Source organism: Mercenaria mercenaria, chromosome 16 (genome assembly GCF_021730395.1).
Source record: "Mercenaria mercenaria strain notata chromosome 16, MADL_Memer_1, whole genome shotgun sequence".
NCBI classification, from domain to species: domain Eukaryota; kingdom Metazoa; phylum Mollusca; class Bivalvia; order Venerida; family Veneridae; genus Mercenaria; species Mercenaria mercenaria.
Genome location: NC_069376.1, coordinates 9,687,808 through 9,711,336, shown reverse-complemented (window position 1 = coordinate 9,711,336; position 23,529 = coordinate 9,687,808). Strand labels below are relative to the sequence as shown.

General features: G+C 34.5%; 2 protein-coding genes across 2 annotated transcripts in view; one reads left to right on the top strand and one right to left on the bottom strand.

The window, feature by feature from the left end:
• LOC123540660 (uncharacterized) overlaps nucleotides 1–22,144 on the top strand; it is a 126,217-nt gene extending 104,073 nt beyond the window's left edge. Inside the window, exons 2-3 of the mRNA XM_053526099.1 lie at nucleotides 8,766–9,079; nucleotides 12,969–22,144. Of these exons, the coding sequence (XP_053382074.1) occupies nucleotides 8,766–8,883 (118 nt within the window). The 3' untranslated portion in view covers nucleotides 8,884–9,079; nucleotides 12,969–22,144. The remainder of the gene's footprint in view (nucleotides 1–8,765; nucleotides 9,080–12,968) is intronic.
• LOC123540073 (uncharacterized) overlaps nucleotides 1–23,529 on the bottom strand; it is a 417,984-nt gene that overhangs the window by 283,427 nt on the left and 111,028 nt on the right. The window lies entirely within an intron of this gene.

Sequence of the window (23,529 nt, the reverse complement as noted above, 5' to 3'; positions counted from 1 at the left end):
TGTTAAGTTGATATATGATGCATTTTTGTAATTGTTTATTATATCAAACCCACACGTTTTGTACGTCAAATTGTCAGACAGTACATATATATGATGTTAGAGAATTGCTATATAATTGATGTTTTAGATAGCTCGAGTCAGAAGGGCTTAGGAGTCCGGCTGGACTTAGACCAAGGAATGGGTTTCTCAGATATTAAGTTAGGTTTTAGATATAACATTTGTTAAGATCTTCGCCTTAAGAAGTTACAAAATGAATTATGAAAGTTATGTACGAAATAGTCCACTGTGCAAATAAACATTAAAAACGTTCAGACTCGTGTTGTGTTACGTTACAGTACTCTCCAACACTCATTTTGCCATTATATTTTAGGATGACGTTTCTTAAACTATTATGGTGCAGTGAATGTTTGTCTTATTATAACTATATTCTTTTTTATTTCATTTTTATGATATATTGTGTGTTCAGTTGTCAGTATTTGATAGCAGTTGAGTTCGACAGCAAAAATAACAACAAATGCTTTCATTTTGTCGGTAAGGTTATAATTAAGGGATGACGCATGTTTTTCCTGTTATAACATCTGCCGAGGGATTGTAATTGCCTTACCCGATAAATCTTTGAAAACTACGGTGTTCCGTTTGGACAATCACGTTAACACCATCGTACCATCGCGTTTTCACCATCGTACCATCGCGGTTTCACCATCGTACCATCGCGTTTTCACCATCGTACCATCGTGCCATCGCGTTTTCATCATCGTACCTTCGCGTTTTCACCATCGTGCCATCGCGTTATCACCATCGTACCATCGCGTTTTCACCATCGTGCCATCGAGTTTTCACCATCGTACTATCGCGTTTTCATCATCGTACCGTCGCGTTTTCACCATCGTGCCATCGCGTTATCACCATCGTGCCATCGCGTTATCACCAACGTGCCATCGCCTTATCACCATCGTACCATCGCGGTTTCACCATCTTACCATCGCGTTTTCACCATCGTACCATCGCCTTCCAGTTAGAAATGCGTAGTTCCGTACATTTGATTTCTTGTCAACAATAGATGAATGTATCTCGATGTATTTTGCAAAATGTTTTTCAAAATGTTCAGTGCTCAACTCATTAAAACTGTGTAAAATATTCAAGGCCACGTCCTTTGTACTTATGTATGCATGAAAGTAAATAAAAACCTGGATATAATAGTAATTCTTGTTAGGATGTAGAAGATACATAGTGCAATGTGAAAATGAGATTTAACAAGCCTGTATTACTGACACATATACTGTACCACTGCTCATGACCACCGGATGGCGATGGTACGATGGTGATAAAGCGATGGTACGATGGTGATAACGCGATGGCACGATGGTGATAACGCGATGGTACAATGGTGATAATGCGACGGTACGATGATGAAAACGCGATGGCACGATGGTGAAAATGCAATGGTACGATGATGAAAACGCGATGGTACGATGATTCGATGGTGAAAACGCGATGGTACGATGATGAAAACGCGATATTACATCGACATTTCACCATCGTACAATCGCATCATCGCGATTTCATCATCGTGCCATCACGTTTTCACCATCGTACCATCGTTGTTTCATCATCGTGCCATCGCACCATCGCGTTTTCGTCATCGTACATCGCGGTTTAGGATTCAATAAAAAGTCACGATTGTCCATCCGGAACACCGTAGAAAACTGACAAATCTCTTGTTACCAGCGTTTCCAGAAAATATATTCTACAAGAGACATATTTCAAATTCGTGTAATATGTTATATGAAATAATGTAAGAATAAAAGTAATGTCGATAAGATTACATTTTATGGATTTTTAAAAATGGTCTGAAGTGACTTCGAACTATTGGTAACGTGTGTGAAAGTCAGAAAACTTTCTACTTCACCACAGTGCCATTGGCTTACTTAATAGATTTTATTAGAAAAAAAGATATATATTTGAGCCACGCCATGAGAAAACCAACATAGTGGCTTTGCATCCACGCAGTCTGATAATGTTCTAAGCTGTTCGCTTAAGGTTTTGTAAAATGCTTTGAAAGCAAACAGCATTGATCCTTACCAGACTGCGCGAATGCGCAGGCTGTCTTGGATCCATGCTGGTCGCAAAGCCACTATGTTTGTTTTCTCATAGAACGTTTAGCCTGTACGTTTACTTTAATTGTCTTTACTTCCGTCAAAAGTCGTCATTTTCAGTGTTGTCGCCTGGCGAGATTGTACAAAATACAAAAGATATTGGCACTTGTGTGCATTTTGTTTTAACATGAATTTAATGTAGAATGTTTCATAAGAACAGTTAAGTAAAATTGAAAGAATTATGTGCATATCTGCCTAATTTGGATGATGGTCTAATTTATTTAGATGGAAACGGGATATTTTCAGAATAAGGACATGGACCCATGTCTTTACCAGATATTAAGGATTTTTGCTGGATAATAAAAGAGGATATGCATCTTTGCGAATATAAATTCTATGAAACTGAAAACGTAAACAAAATATAAAATGTACTTTCTTTTAGTTCGCTCCTCTCGCAGATCATTATTACATTATATCCACCTTTTGTAATAGTCTAGGAACAAAAACATTTTACAGGAGGATGAATATTTCTATGCACATGACATTTCCAGCTCGCTTCGCTCTAAGCCTTCATTGAGTATCACTTACAGAACAGGAAGGAACCGGCGAAGAATAGTTTATGTAAGAACCCCCTCTTCCACCAAAATAATAATAATAATAATAATAAATTGAAATACTTAAGACATTCCGCTAACATTAAAGGTTTTATGTTTGCAATTTAGACTTACATGTAACCTTATAATGCCTTTCATTCCAGAATGCTATATTTTAATATATTTTAATAAAACTTTGCATAACTGTATATACATCACAGGAAAGTTTCATAAGCATACATTCCTAGAAGCACAGTGTTGTCAATATTTACTGTCCTTAATCTAAACTTAAAGATTGAAAGCAACTAGTAAATCTATAGCTAGTCGAAACGTTGTTCGAACGTGTGGCATACGCCCGTGATCATTGTCATCCATTTGAATGTTAAAAACACTTCCAGGAACAGCTTTTTACGGAAGCATTTAATTGACCGAAGACATCTTCAGAGTGCATTGTTAACCCTTACCATACTGGACACGATTGATTCTTCCTTTGTAACCAGTGTAAATCATGATCAGCCTGCACATCCATGCAGTCTGATCATGATCTGCACTGTTCGCTATTTAGTTATCTGTTTGGTGAGCACCCCTTTTAACAACTAATGGTACTAGCCAATTTGGAAGGTAGACGAGTTCAGTATGGAAATTTAGCATGGTAAAGTTTAAGAACTTTAAGTGTGAGTGGTAATCGCATGTGCGTGTTTTAAGTCACGTAAGTGATTAAAAAAAAGCACGTTCACATGACTTGTAACATTTGATATATGACTTAGTCACTTGAAAAACGTACGAAAGAGATTTAATTCATTTTTTTGTCTATGTCTCTAGAACGATTCCATAGATTTTGACACTTTGCAGACAACGCTATTTATAGAACTAGTGTTTATTTCATTAGACGCTGGCTGCAGCGTAAGTCAGTGTGTTGGTATAGTCCTAGATGTGAGAAAATATCAATAAAATATTAATTAAAACGGCATAAAAGAAATGTGAAACCGTGTCGATAAAATGTCGGCTGCTTCCGACAAAATAGATAACAACTCAAACTGTTATATTAACTTTTTGTATTTTCTTGGTTATGCTTTTGTGTTACGCTGAATTATTTTAGCTCGATTGTGATGAAAAGTTTAAGGTTATTTTAACCACTCTCGAATCCGCAGTGCTGGTGTCATAAGAGAGCATATGGTCGTTGCCCCAGCGGGGCTTGAGTCCACGACCCCTGGTACAATGTACTGCGTTTTTGCCACATATGCCGAGGATACGGGAGACATATTTTAATAACTGTTCGTCCTTCTGTCCGTCCGTCATATTTCCATTCGTACTTAACTCCTACAGTTATGATCCAGTTAAAATGAAACAAAATGTAGTTGTTTTTTTTTCTCTGGAGTTTAGCCAGAGATGGACTTTTAAGGTTTTGAAATATTAAGCTACACATGAGCATTGTGTAATCAACACCCCCTATAGTCTTTGTACTTCTGAAATGAAACTTGGTATACATAACTGACAAGTGCATAAGCGGGACAATGTAACTTTGTATCAATAAATCATCACTATGAAGTAGACATATTTTTCGGATTTTCATATTCGATATTTATTCTGGAGTTAAAGTTTCATGAACTTTGAAATATAACAGTTGTATCAGAAACAGTATGAACTCAACTCCTACAGTTTCTATCAAATTGAAATAAAACTTGGATAACATCACATTTGTGAAATATACATGCGCCTATTAAAGAATTTTTATGTGTGATTATCTTATTTCATGTTATATTTTGGAATATGAAACTTTCAAGACTGTCCGATTATTTTAAAGTTAAGCCTACTTTTAATCTTTGTTTATTATTTCGTCAAGCATTTACAGGGGCATGTGTCAAACACAGTTGACATCATACTTGTTGCATCATCTATATCCATGACATTTTTGTTCTTTTGATCCGTGTGTATGGTGAATGCTCCCTAACAATTTTATTTGATGTAAATCTCACATCCCTTCACTTCAGATGTATGAGGAGAATTTTCCAATATCAGTATAGCATATTTACTGAATGGCTTCTCAGTCAATAGTTAAAACTAGTGCCCGAGGTACATTCAGTAAGCGTTTTCTTACATGAAGTCAGAAGTTAAGTTTCAGTTTTATTTTTATACTTGTGACTTGTAGCCCAGAAGAATGTATTAAATACCATGCGCAGATCCATCTCGTTTTCTCATGGGTGAGGATCCAGCCGAACCCGTACTATGACAAATATTTGTCTTCATACACTAAACAATTTGATGTGTATTTTTTGTGGATGTTAACCATTTACAAGTAGAGCGTTTTATTGAACAGGCTGAAATAGAACAGTACCGACCAGCTATGGGGACCGGGGGCATAAAACCCCCTCCACCCCACCCCTGAAAATTCTGAAATTCAGCGCTTTATTTCTTGTATTCTGGGCTATTTCAGGAGCATTTAAGAACACCTTTTTCCGTATAATTTCATAATATATGATATACCCCATATTTTAGCCCGCCCGCTTAGCTCAGTAGGTAGAGCGTTGGTCTACGGATCTCTGGGTCGCGAGTTCGATCCTCGGGCGGGGCGTATGTTCTCCGTGACTATTTGATAAACGACAGTGTGTCTGAAATCATTAGTCCTCCACCTCTGATTCATGTGGGGAAGTTGGCAGTTACTTGCGGAAAACAGGTTTGTACTGGTACAGAATCCAGGAATACTGGTTAGGTTAACTGCCCGCCGTTACATGACTGAAATACTGTTGAAAAACGGCGTTAAACCCAAAAACAAAACAAAACCAACAAATACCCCATATTTTCACATTTTTATGCGCTCATCTGTTAAATTTTGGAAAAATAATAAAATTAGGTTTTCTCAAATGTAAAATTCCTTGTTTCTTGGAGATAATTAACATAAAATATAGATGACGTCGAAGTTGTATAAAGCAGCAGCAAATACACTTTGACTGCGGTCATAATGTTGCCTTTTCGAAACACTTTCTTCCCTTCTCTTCTATCCAGTTTAGGATAGGGAAATGGATGGTTTTCCGGTCAATAGTATACAACTATCTATCTTTTACTGTCAGTAGTATACAACTAGCTACCTCTCAAGTGGTCACTCGTTACAATTATATTGGCAAGGACAATAATTGGCATTCATTTGAAAAGTATTGACCGAGACAAATTCAAATCAAATTAATTTTAATTCATCTGTTGTCGGAAATTTTCACAGAAGTTCTACGTTATTCAGCGCCACTGCGCATTTTTGTGCATGGTGTTTTTACTTCATTTCCGTTGATCATTTATTTTCCAGGCAAAACATTTTTAACTTTAAACTAAATCCTTACACACTTATAGGGGCGGCAAATTCATTTGTCCGTATTGCCCAGGTTGTCCCAAAGCTTGTACGGACAAGTAAAATTTGACCAGAGTTTACTATATAACTATCATACGGACAAGTAAAAAGGACAAGCAAGTAAAGATCAGATTTCGCCGCTCCTGACTTAACAGTTCTCAGTCTGCATTTCTCCAATTTCTTCACAAAAGAACTAGTTGGCATTACAATAAAAGAATGGACAACATGTATAACTTGTTTCCCACATAAATCCAGTGGGATAAATGGTCAATAATTTGTTCATAAATCAGTGGTTAATATTCATTCAAGAAGAAATAAGAGGTCAATAGCTAATTTTGTTAGGTCGCTTTCGTTCAGTCTTTATTTAATCAGATTACACCATTCATAATAATATTGTGGTGGGCAGTGTTGGCTTAAAATTTTTGAACTGAAATGTTTGACGTCTGTTTCCTTATATTTTTCAGAGCTGAAAGACGATTTGGCTGCCTTCTACAAAACAAGATACAGTGCAATACCACTGTCACCGCTAGTCGAGGAGCACGACACTCCCCTCGTAGATTTTTACATTTTGCCTGAAATGAATTTCATTGAAAAGCAAAACAAAAAGCCAGCCGGGGAAGAGACTAAAACGCCGGTCAAATCATTGTCGGACGTATTCCAGTCTGAAAACAGTTGTGAAATATATTTAACCGCTGATGCTGGATTTGGAAAAACTGCATTTTCAAAATATCTTGCTGTCACGTGGTGCCAGGCTCGTCGTCCCGAAATGAAATACAAAAAGTACTTCAAAGAAGATGCGATAAATGCCATGCGTGATTTTGAGTTTTTGTTTCTTGTGTTATTGCGGGATTCTTCTGATGATTGCAGCATTGATGATTTGATAATGAACCAAATTATACAATGTTTGTCACGGGGTCCCAATATGACAAAAGATGATCTACGGGGAATACTGCACCGCGAAAGATCTTTAATTATTTTGGACGCTCTAGATGAGTGGGTCCATCCTGAAAATAAATGTACAAAAGTGCTAAAAACAATCCCTCATCGTAATGCTCGTGAAAAATGTGTAATCCTTACAACAACAAGACCTTGGAAATTAGGTGTGTTAAATCTTAGAAATAGTGAAATAGGTAAGAAAGTGGAACTAGTAAAACTATCCTCCGAGTCAGCACAGACATTAGAGGAAAGAGCGATTTCAAAAATAAAGAATCTCGATGTTGCTGAAGCAAAAATCCTGGCCAAACAATTAAATGAAAAAATCAAAGAAAATAAACTCGAGGAAATGGAATCAATCCCCCTTCTTTCGATGTATCTCATTAGTTTATGGTGTGAAGACATTCCACTAGGACAGTCGAAGTGTGGACTATATGCAAGCATTATTGAACTTCTTCTGTCAAGAACTTTAAGCAAACATCCGGAAATCGAACCAACGGGCGAACCCTCCCAGAGCGATATACCACAATGCTTCAGTGAACATGAACATTGTAATCAACATTGCACATATCTGAAAGCTTTAGGTAAATTAGCATTTGAAACTTTATTCAGTGAAACAAAGGAGAACACTCTTGTCTTTTTAAAGTCAGTGACAGATAAGTATCTCTCACAAAATGATTTCAAATTAAGTCTTGACTCTGGAATATTAACACAAAATACAGAAAAGACACTTATCAAAAAAATTTCTAAAGTTTCATTTTCGCACAAAACAGTACAAGAGTTTTTTTGTGCATTGTACATTAGCTGTCAAAATGAAAGTGATGTCAAAAACATTGTTCTAAACAAATGCAAAAGTTTGCAAAGTATTCTTGACATGTCGACAGTGCTTGTTTTCATCAGCGGAATGGTGAATGCAGAAATCATTTCTGCAATATCACAGGAATTTCTTTCTGTTATCAGCGAAGATAAGAGAACGAACGAATACAGGATGACCACCACGACGGATGAATGTGAACCTCTGAAAGACATACAAGACATGTACATTTCTTGTATGAAAGAAAACACGAGCGATAAGGAACTCAAACTTTTCTGTCAAGATTTTTTCTTTAGTGTAGATTGTAAAGAAGAAAAATACTTTTCATATTTAGCACGGATCGCGGTGCACAATAAAAACAACATGGCGTCAATAAATATCAACACATGGAGTGTTCGTAGTTTACGTGAAATTATCGATTGTTGTGCATTCCAGATCAATAAAATATTCTACTTCGGTAATGATGAAAACGCACAGCTTCCTGTACTGTTGGACAAGTCGTCGAAATGTGTCACTGTTATGTCGTCTCTCGGATCTTGTGGTTCTTGGAGCCGTGAAATGTTGGAAACATTACAAAATAATTCTCTGTTACAAGCAATTTATATCCGCGGTTTCAAGATGAGGCACGATGTACTGAATGACTTTCTGAATTATATTATAAACAGAAAAACAATGACGGAGATTAGATTGCGGTGGTCACCGTGTACCGAGCACAAGTGGTCGTGTACTTTCAGTTTAGATTTTAGTCAGCATTCAGATCTAAGGAAGTTAGAATTGTGGCAGATACCTGAAGTGTCACAATTAAAAGTTAATAGGCAAGTGAAACACGTGGTGTTGTCAAATATCAATCTAGGTGAAATGTCGCTGCCTCCTGAAATGGCGAATATTGAAAGTGTTCATTTGAGAGGGATAAACATGTCTGCTTCAACATTGCGTGATCTCGTTAAGGTAATGGAGAAACTCTCACACAAAGGCACAGTAACAATAGAGAGGTGTAAGATAGAACCGGAAACAGAGTTTGAACACGTTAAACAATATATACACTCATCTCAGAATTTCCGAGTTACGAAGGATGATAGCTGGTGGTTTGTGTTTGAAACAAAAGTTTGAAGTTAACTTACTAAATAAACTCAGATTTTAGTGTAAATATCTTGTAAACATTCCATTCAAAATATGTTACACACAATTAGACAAATGACATATACTTGTGTATATAAATAAACGCGTGTTAAAGTAGACATTGACAAAAATTGTTAGAAGTGGAAGAAAAAAATGGATGTTCCTATATACAAGGATTAATACACAAGTAAGTTATTTTATTTGCTTTTATTTATTATATTCTAAACTTAATATTTTTAATAGTTTTATAGAATTGAGCCCCGTCATGTAAAAAGGGGTCATCTTTGTGCAAATAAAATTTTCCTTGAGAACAGAATTCCTTCATCGAGCTATGCCATCAAATTGACCATAGTTATTATTTTAAATCTTGAGAAATGGAGTATATTTAAAGTTTCATAAGCCCCCAAATCACTCCACTCCCGCACCATACAGGGCCAGCATCTACTAGTCAGACTGTCCGTCCCTTTCCGATAAAGGATAAAAGAAAACTATACTCTATTTACCATGTATAACTAAAAACACTTTGGTCAACAGACGTCAGACTTCATGGGATGATTGTCTATGTTCAGTTATTGAGCCCCGTCATTTCAAGGGTCAAAAGGTCAAAGGTCAAGGTCACAATGACCTGGATACTGAAGACTGTTTTAGATCGATAACTGAAAAATATTTTGGTCTACAGAAATCAGACTTAATAGGATGATTGCTTGTGGTCAGTAAATAACCCCTATTGTATTAAAGATCAATAGGTCAAAGGTCAAGGTAGCAGTTACTTTGAGACTGAACATGGTTTCCCATTGATAACTGACCCGATGTTTACAAAACATTCTTTGTCTCAGTTGAGTTTGAAAAAGATTTTAACCTAAAAGGCATCAAATTTCTAAGGACAAATGCTTGAGTTCAGAAGATGACACCTGTTGTTTTACCGGTCAATAGGTCAAAGGTCAAGGTCACAGTGACCCATAGACTGAAAAAAGTATCATGATTAACAGCGGAAAAAGATTTTAACCTACATGCACTAAACTTTTCAGGATGATTGCCTGTGGTCAGAAGATGACTCCTGTAGTTTGAAGGATCAGTAGGTCAAAGGTCAAGGTCACAGTCATCTTGAGACTGAGAACGTATCCTGACTAATAACTGAAAAAAGAATTCAACCTTTAATGGATAATTGTACCAAACTTTATAGGATGATTGCCTTAGGTCAAAAGATGACCCCTGTGGTTTTAAGGGTTGATAGGTCAAAGGTCAAGGTCATCCTTAGACTGAAAACGTTTCATGCGACAAACTTTATAGGATAATTGCCTTTGGTCAGAAGATGACCCCTGTGGTTTTACCGGCCAATAGGTCAAAGGTCAAGGTCGCAGACATTTTGAGATTGAAAACGTATCCTAATTAATAACTGGAAAAAAAATTTAATCTACATGCGCCAAACTTTAAAGGATGTGTGCCTCTGGTCAGTAGATGACCCGTGTGGATTTAAGGGACAATAGGGTCAATAGGTCAAAGGTATAGGTCGCAGTCAACTTAGCTGAAAACGTATCCTGATCAAAAACTGAGAAAGATTTTAATCTACATGCGACAGATTTTATAGGACGATTGCCAGTTGTCAGAAGATGACCCCTGTTGTATAAAGGGTTAATAGGCCAATTATCATAATCGCAATGACCTAGAGACTGAAAATGGTAACAGTTTCACGTAAACTTCTTTGGCCTACAGGCGTCAAACTTGATAGGATGATTGCATGTGGACAGTAAAAGATCCCTTTGGTTTTAAGGTCCAATAGGTCAAAGGTCAAGGTCGCAGTGACCATGAAACTGAAAATGGTTTCGCATTTGTAACTGTAAGAAACTGGCCTACAGACGTCAGACTTCACAGTGACCTTGAGACTAAAAACGGTTTCACATCGATAACTGAAAAAAAACAAAAACACTTTGGCCTACAGAATTCAAACTTCATAGAATGATTGCCTGTGGTCAGTAAATGACCCCAGTCGTTTTAAATATCAATAGATTAAAGGTCAAGGTCGCAGTGACCTTGACACTGAAAATGATTTCCCATTGATAACTGAGCCGGATTTTACAAGTCATTCTCAGTCTCAGTTGAGTTTTAAACACTATAACCAATAGGCATCAAGTTTCAAAGGATAATTGCCTGTGGTTAGAAGATGATACCTCTTGCTTTTTATTTCAAGGTCAATAGGTCAAAGGTCAAGGTCACTGATTAATGTACATATTACTACAATAAATTCAATAAAATTTTAAGGCATTAAACTCATCGTCTTGGCCTAATATATATCACAGTAAATTTGAAAATTAACTTTTGCATATTTTATATTTTTCATGCAAATCATGTATAATTATGATCATGGAAAAACAAAAGAATACATGTTGTACAGTATTTTATGGTGCCTCTTTGAGTAATTTTGTAGACTGACGAGACTTTTAAACAGTAGATTTAGTGACTAATATTTAAAGTTCTATAAGGCTTAAAATTTCATATTGATATCAGATGCAACAGCTGTATAAATAGATGATATACATAAATATATGGTTAGGAAAATGCTACTTTGAGTTCTGCACATGAATTTTGACAGTAAGAGCTATAAAGGGAGGTAATAAAAAAGAATGGAATGAATAAAATATTCTGTTATTGCATCAAATTTCAGACCTTTGACAAGTATTGGAGAAAACAATTAAAGGAAATAGGATTTAACAATAAATTGGTATATTTTATGTTCATAATCAAACATGTGGCTGCCGCATTTTTTTTAAACAACAACAAAATACATTACGAGCCATTGAATAACGTAAAAATTGAATGTTGAACGTCAAATGTCTGGATTGCTCGATATTCCGTGAAGTTTTAATGTCGAATGTCAAACGTTCATCTGGCTCGAAATTTAAAAATATGCCAGCAGATTTATGTTTCGTATGTCGATTTATGTCGACGTAATATTGCCCACATATTGTATATTATATTTCAACGCTCTTAAGGTATTAGGCCAATAATAGAGTACCTCCTTTTTGAAGAGTATTCAATTCCTACCATAAACCTACTTTGACAGCAATTTTCAGGGGGGTGTAGGTTCAAGCCCTACTGGGACCAAATTTTTTTCCCTTGTTTTCCTTTTTTTCTAGTAAGTTTTTACTTCTTTCAAGACTTGTTATTGATTTATTGTACAAAAATGGGAAAAAAAAAATCATTTGATATGCGATTTCATGCTGTTAAAAGTGAATTTACCTCTAAAACAGAAGGGTTAGAGTTAGACATCTTTAAAAATACTGAGTTACATGCGGTAAAAGTTCTCTATTTTGCCTTCATTCTTTAGATTACATATTGCGGAAGAAATATAGGTAGGTTTTACTTCTGCCCCAAGGTTATTTTTGAATGAAGTGAGCAAAATTCAAAACAGACCCACAGGATTCGACCATAATTTTTCAATATTGGAGTTGGAATTCTGTCTGATTAAATCCCTTTACTAGAGGCACCCTAGAAAAAATGATATTGACAGTTTGTATTTTAAGTTTTATGATTATTTACCAATAGTTTCATGTTTCTTTCATAAAAAATAATGGAATAATAAATTCTCTGAAAACGTTTTGGATAAAGGCCACCACTTTGAAATTTGTCTCTACTTGAGCTTTAGGAAATGCCATAAATTACACAAAATTTATAAAAAAAACGGCACGGTAAAAGTTTTTAAAAAAGTTGCATATAAGTGCGAAGCACGGTCAGCTGTAAGAATATACCAAGTAAATGCCATTTTTTAAACATTGCTATTAGGGGCCTAATACCTTAAACATGTCCGTGGATTTGAATATCTTTTGTCTATTTATGTCGACGTAAAGATTGTCCACATATACGGATGTTGCATGTTATATTTCAACGTTCTTAAACATGTCCGTGGATTTGAATGTCTTATGCGAGCTATGCTTAAACTTGTCTAATGCTTTTGTGAAGCAATGCAAGCTTATATTTTGAAACTGATTATGATCTTTACATGGTTACATATACGCAGCAAGACGATAGTAAATGGTAGTAAAAAACGTTAATTATGTAATTTTCAATGTCTTTTTCAGGTCCAGTTTTCCTCTATACTTCAGTTAAAAGATCGACGCCAACACCTCAAAACCATAGACGTACTTCCTGTATCAAGGCTACGTATACATCGCCATATTATACGTGAATTTACAAATTGCCGCAATGCTTCTAGAACTTCCGGTGGTTTGCCTACACACACCATAACATACTTGGCATGACATCTTGTTTCCGGCCATTGGAAAACAAAAACTTGAAGGAGTATAATCGTATTGTACCCAGAAGTCTGTTAGAAAAAACTGCTTTCAGTCATTACTTTTCTTTACCAGAGATAAATCATATTATTTTACTTAAATTAGTTGGTAAAGAAATGTCTTATTTTCACTTGTCGCAAATCGCTTTTGAATTAAAGTTTTGTACAAATGTATGTACGTATGTGGAAGGGTTTCAAGTAGTCACGCGCGCTGTCGTAAGTCAACCTTTTTTTGAGAAAAAAAGCTTGATTTGGCTTCATTTTGATGCTAATTGCTAACAATGTTTAATTGTTATTTTAGGACATTTAGTTTTAAAATGTCTTGAAATGGCCGTTTTATGGCATACACAATGTACATGTACAATGAAATTTGCTATGTTTGACATACCACGGCGAGGAAAATACATTTTTATGGAATTGTTTAAATATTAAATGTATTTTGTTCTAAGAAACAAATATATTGTGAGGAATGTTTTTATGTCGTTTCCAAAATCACTATTTTTTGCATAGTCCGTAGCCATATACAATAACAGCTAATATTTTCAAGTTGGGGTCCTCTAAAAAGGGATATTATATGTATTCTCTGTAGAAAATTAATTGTTTCTGGCAGACGGCATTCATAATTTCACAAGTAACGAAGACCTTGTAGAGTCCGTAGCGGACTTTTCATAATTTTGATAAAAATGTTAAAACTAGGAATTATTTTTGTTTCATATGATTGTGAAAAAAGTCTTTGATTAAACAATAGATGAAAACTTTCCTACGTGGAGAATACTTGTATGGTTAAATTGTTGGAGTTACTTACTGAATGGAATGCTAATTTTATATCTCTAATTAAAATTTTATAAAGTTTCTACATATTAAACGAACAGATGCTGCAAGAGAAATAACATTTTCATAAAAAAGTTGGTATCGCAATGCAAAAAAGGGGACTATGTACTAAACATAAGCTTACAAATATTACATTTCAAGTCTATTTCTGTAGGAAGATAATGACGTGCATATATATTTGATAGACTATTGTAGATGTATTTTATGTTTGCCTTATGTAATTTCTATAATATATATGAACTGTTTTAAGTTTTTATGTTAATATTGATTGGTTGTAAACAGAAGACATGATAGTTTAATGCTGTTTTGGTCGTAACTTTGTTATAATGACACGTTATTTGCTCACCTGAGAACACAATATGTGATCTTCCTGCGCCCGTCGTTATCTGTCTTCATCAATTTTGACCAAATTTCAATGACACTTGATCAGAATGATAGCCTTAAGAAATCACGGACGAGATTTTTACTCTACAGTATGCATGATAGCTGTTCCGCATCATCACTGACACCATATGACGCAAGGGCCATAACTCTTACACCAATATTTCATGAATTATCTCTCCTTTTAAGTTAGAATGAAAGGCAATGTGTTTTGTGTTAATTTCAACTGCCGTGATTTCTTAAATAATTTAAAGTAGTGAAAGAATATTCAAAATCGAATTTGAAATTGAGAAAGTTAGCAGCATTTAAATACTTGGCCAAAATGGCAGCCAATTTGTTTTCATTGCAACTAAAACAAAATAGCGGATTTATTATATTTCTACGCACATTTTTGAACTGCATTTTACCTATAACTGTTAAATAACTTCTTTATTTTTATACGCCCGTATCTGAGAGAGCGGGGAGTATTATGTGAACACCCTTGGTGGCAGGGTGGGCGGGCGGCTTCCAAAACCATGTCCGATTTCTAAGTTGAACACTTCTTATCCGATCTTTAACAAACTTACTGACAATGTTTGTGAGCATAATTTCTCGGCCAAGTTCTAAAAACTTCAAATTTAGCCTTATGCGCTTTCTGAGTCGAACAGTTTTCATCTGATCTTCACCAAATTGTTGACAAAGTGTGTGGACATAATATCTTGGCCAAGTTCGATAACCACCAAAAGCACCCCAGGTACTGTCAGATTATGGTCCTTACTTAACTAGAAAAAACTGCGACTTAAGCCTTGTCCGCCCTCCAAGTCAGTTTCCATCCGATCTTCACTAAACTTGACGACAATGTTATTTGGCATAATATCTTGGCTAAGTTTAATTAATATCAAGCAACCCAATTCGCCCCTGACACTATTGGAATATGGCCCTTTATTTTACGTCACTGAATATTTAGTCAGAGGTATTTTGTGCAAGCCTGGCACTTTTTCTTTGGCGTAAAATGTTCATCTCTACGGGACGGAAACCTCAGGTCCCTATCTCAAAGGTCAAGTTCACACTTTTGTGGTCAAAGGTCATTATAAAGCTTGTCCAGGGCTGTAACTTTGCCATGCATATTTAAGCGATTCCTTTTATACGCTCTTTTAATAACGCAACGTATTATGGAAACGCTCCTAGTGAGCGGGCGCCGTCCACAAACATTGTCTGGAGCATTTCTTCCTCATGCATAGAGGGATTTTGACGTTTCTTGGTACAAATATTCACCAACATGAGACGTAGTGTCATGCATAAGAAGCAAGTCCCTAGGTCTAAGGTCAAAATCAATAATGACTTTGTCCGGAGCATTTCGTCTTCGTGCATGAAGGGATTTTTATGTAACTTTGCACAATTGTTTACAATTATAAGACGGAATGTGATGCATATAAACCAGGTCCCTAGATCTTAGGTCAAAGTCACACTTATAGGTCTGAAGGATACAAGAATGACAACTTTTTCTGGAGTATTTCTTCTTTATACATGGAGGGATTTTCATGTTACTTTGCACAAATGTTAACCAACATAAGACGGAGTGTCATGCATAAGAGGCAGGTCCCTAGGTCTAATGTCAAGATATCGCTTAGAGGTCAAACGTCAAATTCAACGACTATGTCAGGAGCATTATTTCTTCATGCATGGAGGGATTTTGATGTTACTTTGCACAATTGTTCACAATTATGTGACGGAATGTCATGCATATAAAACAGGTCCCTAGGGTAAAGGTCAAAATTACACTTATGGGTCAAAGAATGCAGGAATGAGAACTTTGTCCGGAGCATTTCTTCTTTATATATGGAGCGATTTTGATGTTACTTGGCAAAAATGTCCACCAACATGAGACGGAGTGTCATGCATAACAAGCTGGTCCCTAGGTCTAAGGTCAAGGTCTCATTTAGAGGTCAAAGGTCAAATTCAATGATGACTTTATCCGGAGCATTTCATCTTCATGCATGGAGGGATTTTACTTTGCACAATTGTTCACAATTATAAGACTGAATGTCATGCACATAAACCAGGTCCCTAGGTCTAAGGTCAAAGACACACTAAGTCTTATAGGTCAAAAGACACAAGAATTACAAATTTGTCCGGAGCATTCGTTTTTCATACATGGAGGGATTTTGATGTTACTTGGCACAAATGTTCACCACGATAAGTCGGGGTGCTATGCACCAGAACTAGTTCTTTAGGTCTAAGGTCAAGGTCACATTTAGAGGTCAAATGTCAGATACAAGAATGTTTTTTTCCGGAGCATTTCTTCTTCATGCAAGGATTGATTTTGATGTTACTAAGCACAATTGTTCAGCATCACCAGACGGAATGTCATGCACAAGAATAGGTCCCTATTTCAGAATTACTTCCTTTGTTGTTACTGTAAATAACCTATATTGTATCTTTCTTATTACTGGCCGTAGAGATAAATCAAGACCACTTTTCTGCAGTACAACAAGCATGTTAAATCGTATTATTTACTAGGTATATTTTGAGCTATCACTACCTGGCATTAAGGATATTTGAGTGGACATTTTTAAGATTAACTTCCGTTTGTTGTCAGTATAAACAACTTATACTGTAACTGTTTTTTTTCATAATTGACCATAGGAAAACATGACTACTTTTCTGTGGTACAACGTGGATATTACTTAGAAATTAAGTATTGTTAGGTATCTATTTCGACCTAGTATGGAGTTTCTTTTTGTGGACTGAGAAAAACAAAAGAATGACAAGAATTACTAGCTACCAAAACTGCCAGAATTTAAAATACAGTTGCTAGTGTGACATTCTGGCACACTTGTATCCATTTATAATGAAAGGTGCCTCTTACACTCAAGAAACATAAAATTAATCTAAAATGATTTAATTCATTCTTAAAGTAGTTGTTCCACATCATCACCTACATCATATGACACATGTTCTCTATGACTAGTTGATAAACGACATTATGTCCGAAATCATTAGTCCTCCACCTCTGATTCATGTGGGGAAGTTGGCAGTTACTTTTTTGAAAAATATATATAATATTTGAGAAAAAAAAATGTAAGAAATGTAGATAATACTTTTTCTTTTGACAGCAATAAGTCCTTGTGTAATGACGATCGTCACGAAAATTTTTTTTTTCTTCACTCACTGAATAAATTTTGTGATAATCCAACAAGAACACTGGTTAGGTTAATTGCCTGCCGTTAGATGACTGAAATACTGTTGAAAAACGGTGTTAAACCAAAAACAAACACACAAAATCATATGACACAAGATGCATTACTCTTGCGCCAATAGTTCATGAATGAGGCCTACTGTAAAATCATTTAATTTCGTTGGCATGAAATTTCGTGGTTTTGGTCTAAACGGCAATTTTTTCGGATGTTGATTTCAATTTTTGTACATAATATTATTAGGAATTTTACTTGTTTTACTCCTATTAGATTTTTGCAAGCATACCGGTCTGAGGATTTTGAATGGCAGAGTAGGTAAAGACTCGAACCTAGGCAAATACACATTTGTAAATAATCGAGGCTGTAGCGAGATTGACTACATATTATGTAGACCAGGAATGTTTGATATGATTGATCATTTTGAAGTTGATGATCCAAATATTTTATGAGATCACTGCCTTGCATCATGTTGTTTTATTTATGATAGACTGGTAACGGTACACAATGATATGATACAAGATATAGAGTCAGACTGCGTTAAGTCCAAGTATGTATGGAAAAATGAATTAAAAATGCAATTTATTGACAGATTGAGTGCAAATGAAGTGTCACAAAGTTTAGATGTCTTATCAAATGATATTTCGTCATGTTGACTCATTTTGAAATGGACAACTGTTTGGGTAGTTTGAAACTATAATAAGTAATGTTGCATCACCAATATTTGAGAAAAAAAATGTAAGAAATGTAGGTAATACTTTTTCTTTTGACAGCAATAAGTCCTTGTGTAATGACGATCGTCACGAAAATATTTTTTTTTTCAGTTACTGAATAAATTTTGTGATAATCCAACAAATGTAAATAGAGTAAATATGGTTACATCAAGGAAGGAATATAAGGCATGTGTCAGAAAATGTCAGTACAATTATGATAAGGAAAATACTACAAAACGTTTGAATGCTAGATTTTAAAATGCAAAATTATATTGGTCTATGTTAAAACAATCAGCAGGTATTAAACAGTCGAATATACAAATGTCAACTTTTGAACAATACTTTAAAGTTGTAAACAATCCAAACGATAGATTTTATAATCCTGACGAAGATATTTTATTCTTTAATAATACATATCATAATGATGTGTTTAAAGTCATGTTTGATGAGCTTAATGAAATGATTTCTATTAATGAAATACACTTAGCAATAAAGCAGCTTAAAAATAACAGATCAGGAGGTCCTGCTGATTTAATGTTAAATGAGTTTTTCGTGTTTGGTAAAGATGTACATGTACTTGTACCGGTTTTATTTGTATTATTCAATAAGATTTTTGAAATGAAATATTTTCCAGAAAAAAATAGACTGAAGGATATGTTATACCTTTACATAAAAAGGCAGTATAAATAATGTCGATAATTATCGAGGCATTATTTGCTTAGTTGTTTAAGAAAACTGTTTACACGTATATTAAATAACAGGCTTAAAGGTTGGGCGGAAAAGTATAATGTGTATGTAGAAGTCAACGCCGGTTTTAAGCCAAATATGAGCACTACTGACAATGTTTTTGTATTAAAGGGTTTGATAAATCATGTCTTAAATCAAGGGAAGCAACTTTTTACCCTATTTGTGGATTTTAGAAAGGCTTTTGATTACGTTGTAAGAGATAATCTTTGGTATAAAATGATAAAATTAAGTATACGTGGTAAAATGTTAGACATTATTATATCTATGTATGAATCTGTAAAGTCAAGAGTAAAGTATTTAAATCAACTTACCGAAGAATATACATGTATGCTCGGTGTAAGACAAGGGAAGCATTTCTTTTTTTCACTATTCGTAAATTATATAGAATACGTTTTTATACAAAGTGGAACTAAGGGGATTGATGTTAATATGTTAAAAGTTTTCTTGCTATTACATTTGTATATGCAGATGATATTGTTGTATTTGCTAATTCATCTGAAGAACTGCAGCAATATATCGATGTTTTAAGTGATTATTGTAAGACTTAGAGAATGAAAGTTAACACCTCTAAGACAAAAGTTATGATTTTTAGAAAAGGTGGTACATTACCAAGAAATATTGCTTTTTTAACGATGGTGAGCCAGTTGAAATAGTAAATAAATTTTCCTATTTAGGAATTGTTTTTACGTGTCGGGGATCACTTAAAACAGCCCAGAATACATTGTAAAGCCAGGCACAAAAAGCAATGTTTAGATTAAATAAATATTTATACAAGTTTACATATATTTCTCCTTAGCACAAACTAGATTTACTTCATAAATTGGTAACACTTATCTTAAATTATTGTAGTGAAGTGTGTGGTTTTGCAAATGATATATCCATCAAACGAGTACATCTTCAGTTTTGTAAGAAATTGTTAGGCGTCAGGAAAACGACACAAAATGATTTTATATATGGTGAACTCGGTAGAACAAACTATAAATGTATCCATCATTTTAATGTTATTAAGTATTGGATAACAATTCTACATGCAAAAGAAAATAAATATGTATATCGAGTTCATAATATGCTAAAACATGATTATAAACATAACCCGAATCGGGTAAACTAGTGCTCTTTAGTAAGAAATTTGTTATGTACAGTAGGTTTTATGATGCTTGGCTCCAACAAAATATTGGTAATGTTGATCTATTCTTACATGTAGTGAAACAAAGGATAACAGATCAGTTTGTTCAAAACTGGAACAATAGAATTAACTACTCGAGTAGAGCTTTATTCTGTAGAAACATTACATCTTTCCAATTTCAGCCATATTTAGATTATTTCACTGTAAACAAATTCTGCCAGTCATTAGCTGGATTAAGGGTATCGTCACATAGATTGAATATTGAATATGGTAGATGGGCAAGACAAATTCGTTTACCAGTAAATGAAAGGAAATGTAATATTTGTTATATGCTTGAAGATGAGTATCACTTTATAATTGAATGTCTATTATATGTTGATTTAAGGAAACGATTTATAAGTTCAAGATACTGGAAATGACCAAATATGATCAAGTTTATTGAACTTATAAAAACCGAAAATAAATCAGTCTTAGGAAAATTAGGATCTTTTATACACAATGCTTTTGTTATAAGAAATGACTATTTGTTTAGATAAGAATAAAAGGTATTAAAATCATCATTTAATTTTATCATTACTTCGATTTGTAGTTTATCAGTGTAGTTAAGCCAGTACATTAAATATAACACAATTTTTAAAATGTCAATGTTTCAATCAATGTAATATTTCCAAAATGTTAACCTTTATTTGTTTTTTGGGAAAAGGTTAACACTTAATGGAATATTTTATACAGTAAAGTTATTATCATCTGGACCTTTCTTTTTGCTTTCGTGAAAGGTTTACGGTGATCTTGGTTTTGATGTATACATGTATAATTATGTATATGTATATATTTCTCTTGGTACGACATTGTTTATGAACATGGCAGAGTGTTTCTTGTAGTATGGTTACATATAATTATGTGTCTATGTAGATACCTCTTCTGCTATTAGAATTGTATATTTAGCAAAATTACATGTAATCTTCTCCGGCTATTTAGAACATTTGTCATTAAGTTTCAAATATTATTTGTTAATATCACTGTTCGTCATATTACTACCATGCAATGCTTTTCCTCATGAGCTTCTTAGCCTAATGGAATGAAATACTTAATGTGAACTTACTTGTTCGTTGGGATTAATTTTCGGGGATTGACTCAATCGCGAAATCCACGAAAATTATTTACCCACGAATATTAATGATTTCACAGTATGACGGTTCCCTGCTTGCTTAGAATACACTAATTTAATGTGTTGATAAATTGTATTATTTATACTGCCTTTTTATGCAAAGGTATAACATATCCTCCAGTATCATAATCCTGATACTATAAGTAATGAAGACATTAGGTATGCCCAGCTACCCAATCCTGAGCTTACATAGTATTGACCAGACTGACCAAAAAGAAATAAACTGATTATAATAAATTGAATTCTTTCGGTTTGTTGATAGTGTACAAATTGATTTTATCTCATCATAGCTGTGCAAAATCAGTTCATAATAAATATTATTACATATTCGCTTCTGTTCCCCGTTAAGTTACACTGGTACAAGAAACGTCAATATTTTTTCCATACACTGACGCCTGAATTTCTTATCGGGTGCGTGGCGTAATTCAGTCTATGTTGTTGCACTATTTTGTTCTATTTAGTTAAGATTGTCAATTGAACAAATTCATGATATTCACATTACATTTATAGGTGTAGATGCGTATGTAGTTAAAAGGTTATTATCTTTGCAATGGGAAATATGCACTCGTTCTTCGGCGGAAGAATATTGCGCTCCTAAAGTACTGAAGAACCCGTGCATATTCCCGCGGTACAAAGCTAATAAGTAACCTTTTATCATTGTTCATGAAGTGTATGTCCATACTTGAGTATTTTATTTCATTTTGTTTTATGTCATTAACTAGTGTAGGTTCACAGTGTAACACATATTTTGATAAATAATATAAATCAAAATTGTGTAATTTATTGGAATAATATAAATACATGAAAATATAACTATGTCACTGAGCTTTGACTTGTGTTGTAACTTAACACTTTCCAAGGATTTGGTAACTCCTTATTGTATCCGCACATATCCAACAAGGGTAATATCCGTCTGAACAAGGGAAATATTCATACGTACAAGGGCAATATGCATGTGTTCAAGAGTCGACGGTTTCATGAAATTATATTTTCTAATTAGGTTGACCTGAACTTTTATTGGGGGTTTAGCTGTTAGTATGGTAATAGATCATTTATTGACCTTCTAATAAAATTAAGTTTCGCAGTAGGGAGTGCATCGTCGGAGTAAAAGCAACTGATTAATTCATTTGAAAGTCAATAAGTTCTTGCGACTTAAGAGCGTAACAGATATTGAAGAGGATAAAATTTTATGATGAAAACCCCTAAGTGCAAGAGGCAAGAATCGAGTCTAAATTTACCGTAGACCTCCTATGTTTACATGTTCTCGCAAGATATTGGCACACATTTATTTAAATTCACCTCACGATATATTCAGTCTTGGCGAAATGTGTTGAAACCCTTTATCAACTGACTGATTAAACTGTCCGCTAGCTTAACTTAAAAACCACAAAATGTAAAGACAGTCCGTAAAACCTAATTGAATCAGTACATCGTAGCCTTAACACTGTACTGATGTTAATTATAAAACATGCACAAGTTTTGCGCTGTTAGACGATTTCATGATGGCAAATTTTTTCTTTGAGAAAAAACAATAAATGCAAAAAGAAAAGAACACATTAAACTGTTTAGCGCATCGGATATATTCTTGATTGGTTTCCAATAAATGTTGAAACACATGTACAGGCCATCTTAGGCAACGTTACAGTTCACGGATTATATTCTTGAGCCCAGGAATTATACAGCGTCTAGCAAATAGTCCGGCATAAAACGATGGATCCACCAATTTCATCAATGCACTCGGCACCGTTTTGTCATGCGCTGTTTTCTCACTCTTTGGTCTCATCGCAACAGTTGGCACTGAACCATCCTTCTCTACAGTCATATCACAAACAGAATTTTAAAAACATAATTTTGTATAAGAACTATCATAGCGATCAAAGAAACACTAAACTATAAATAACTAGCCGTTTTTGTGTAAGTTATCAATGCGTCATCACAGATATCTTATATAGTTCTCATGAGATTTAGCGAGACAAAGATTTAGAGAATGCGTCATCACAGATATCTTATATAGTTCTCATGAGATTTAGAGAGACAAAGATTTAGAGAATGCGTCATCACAGATATCTTATATAGTTCTCATGAGATTTAGCGAGACAAAGATTTAGAGGCTGAATTGCTCGAGTGCCTTTCATGTTTATTACATTTGTCGGTATTTTTTAAAGAAAAAATGTGGTACTGATTATAAAACCGAACTTAAGATACTTGGA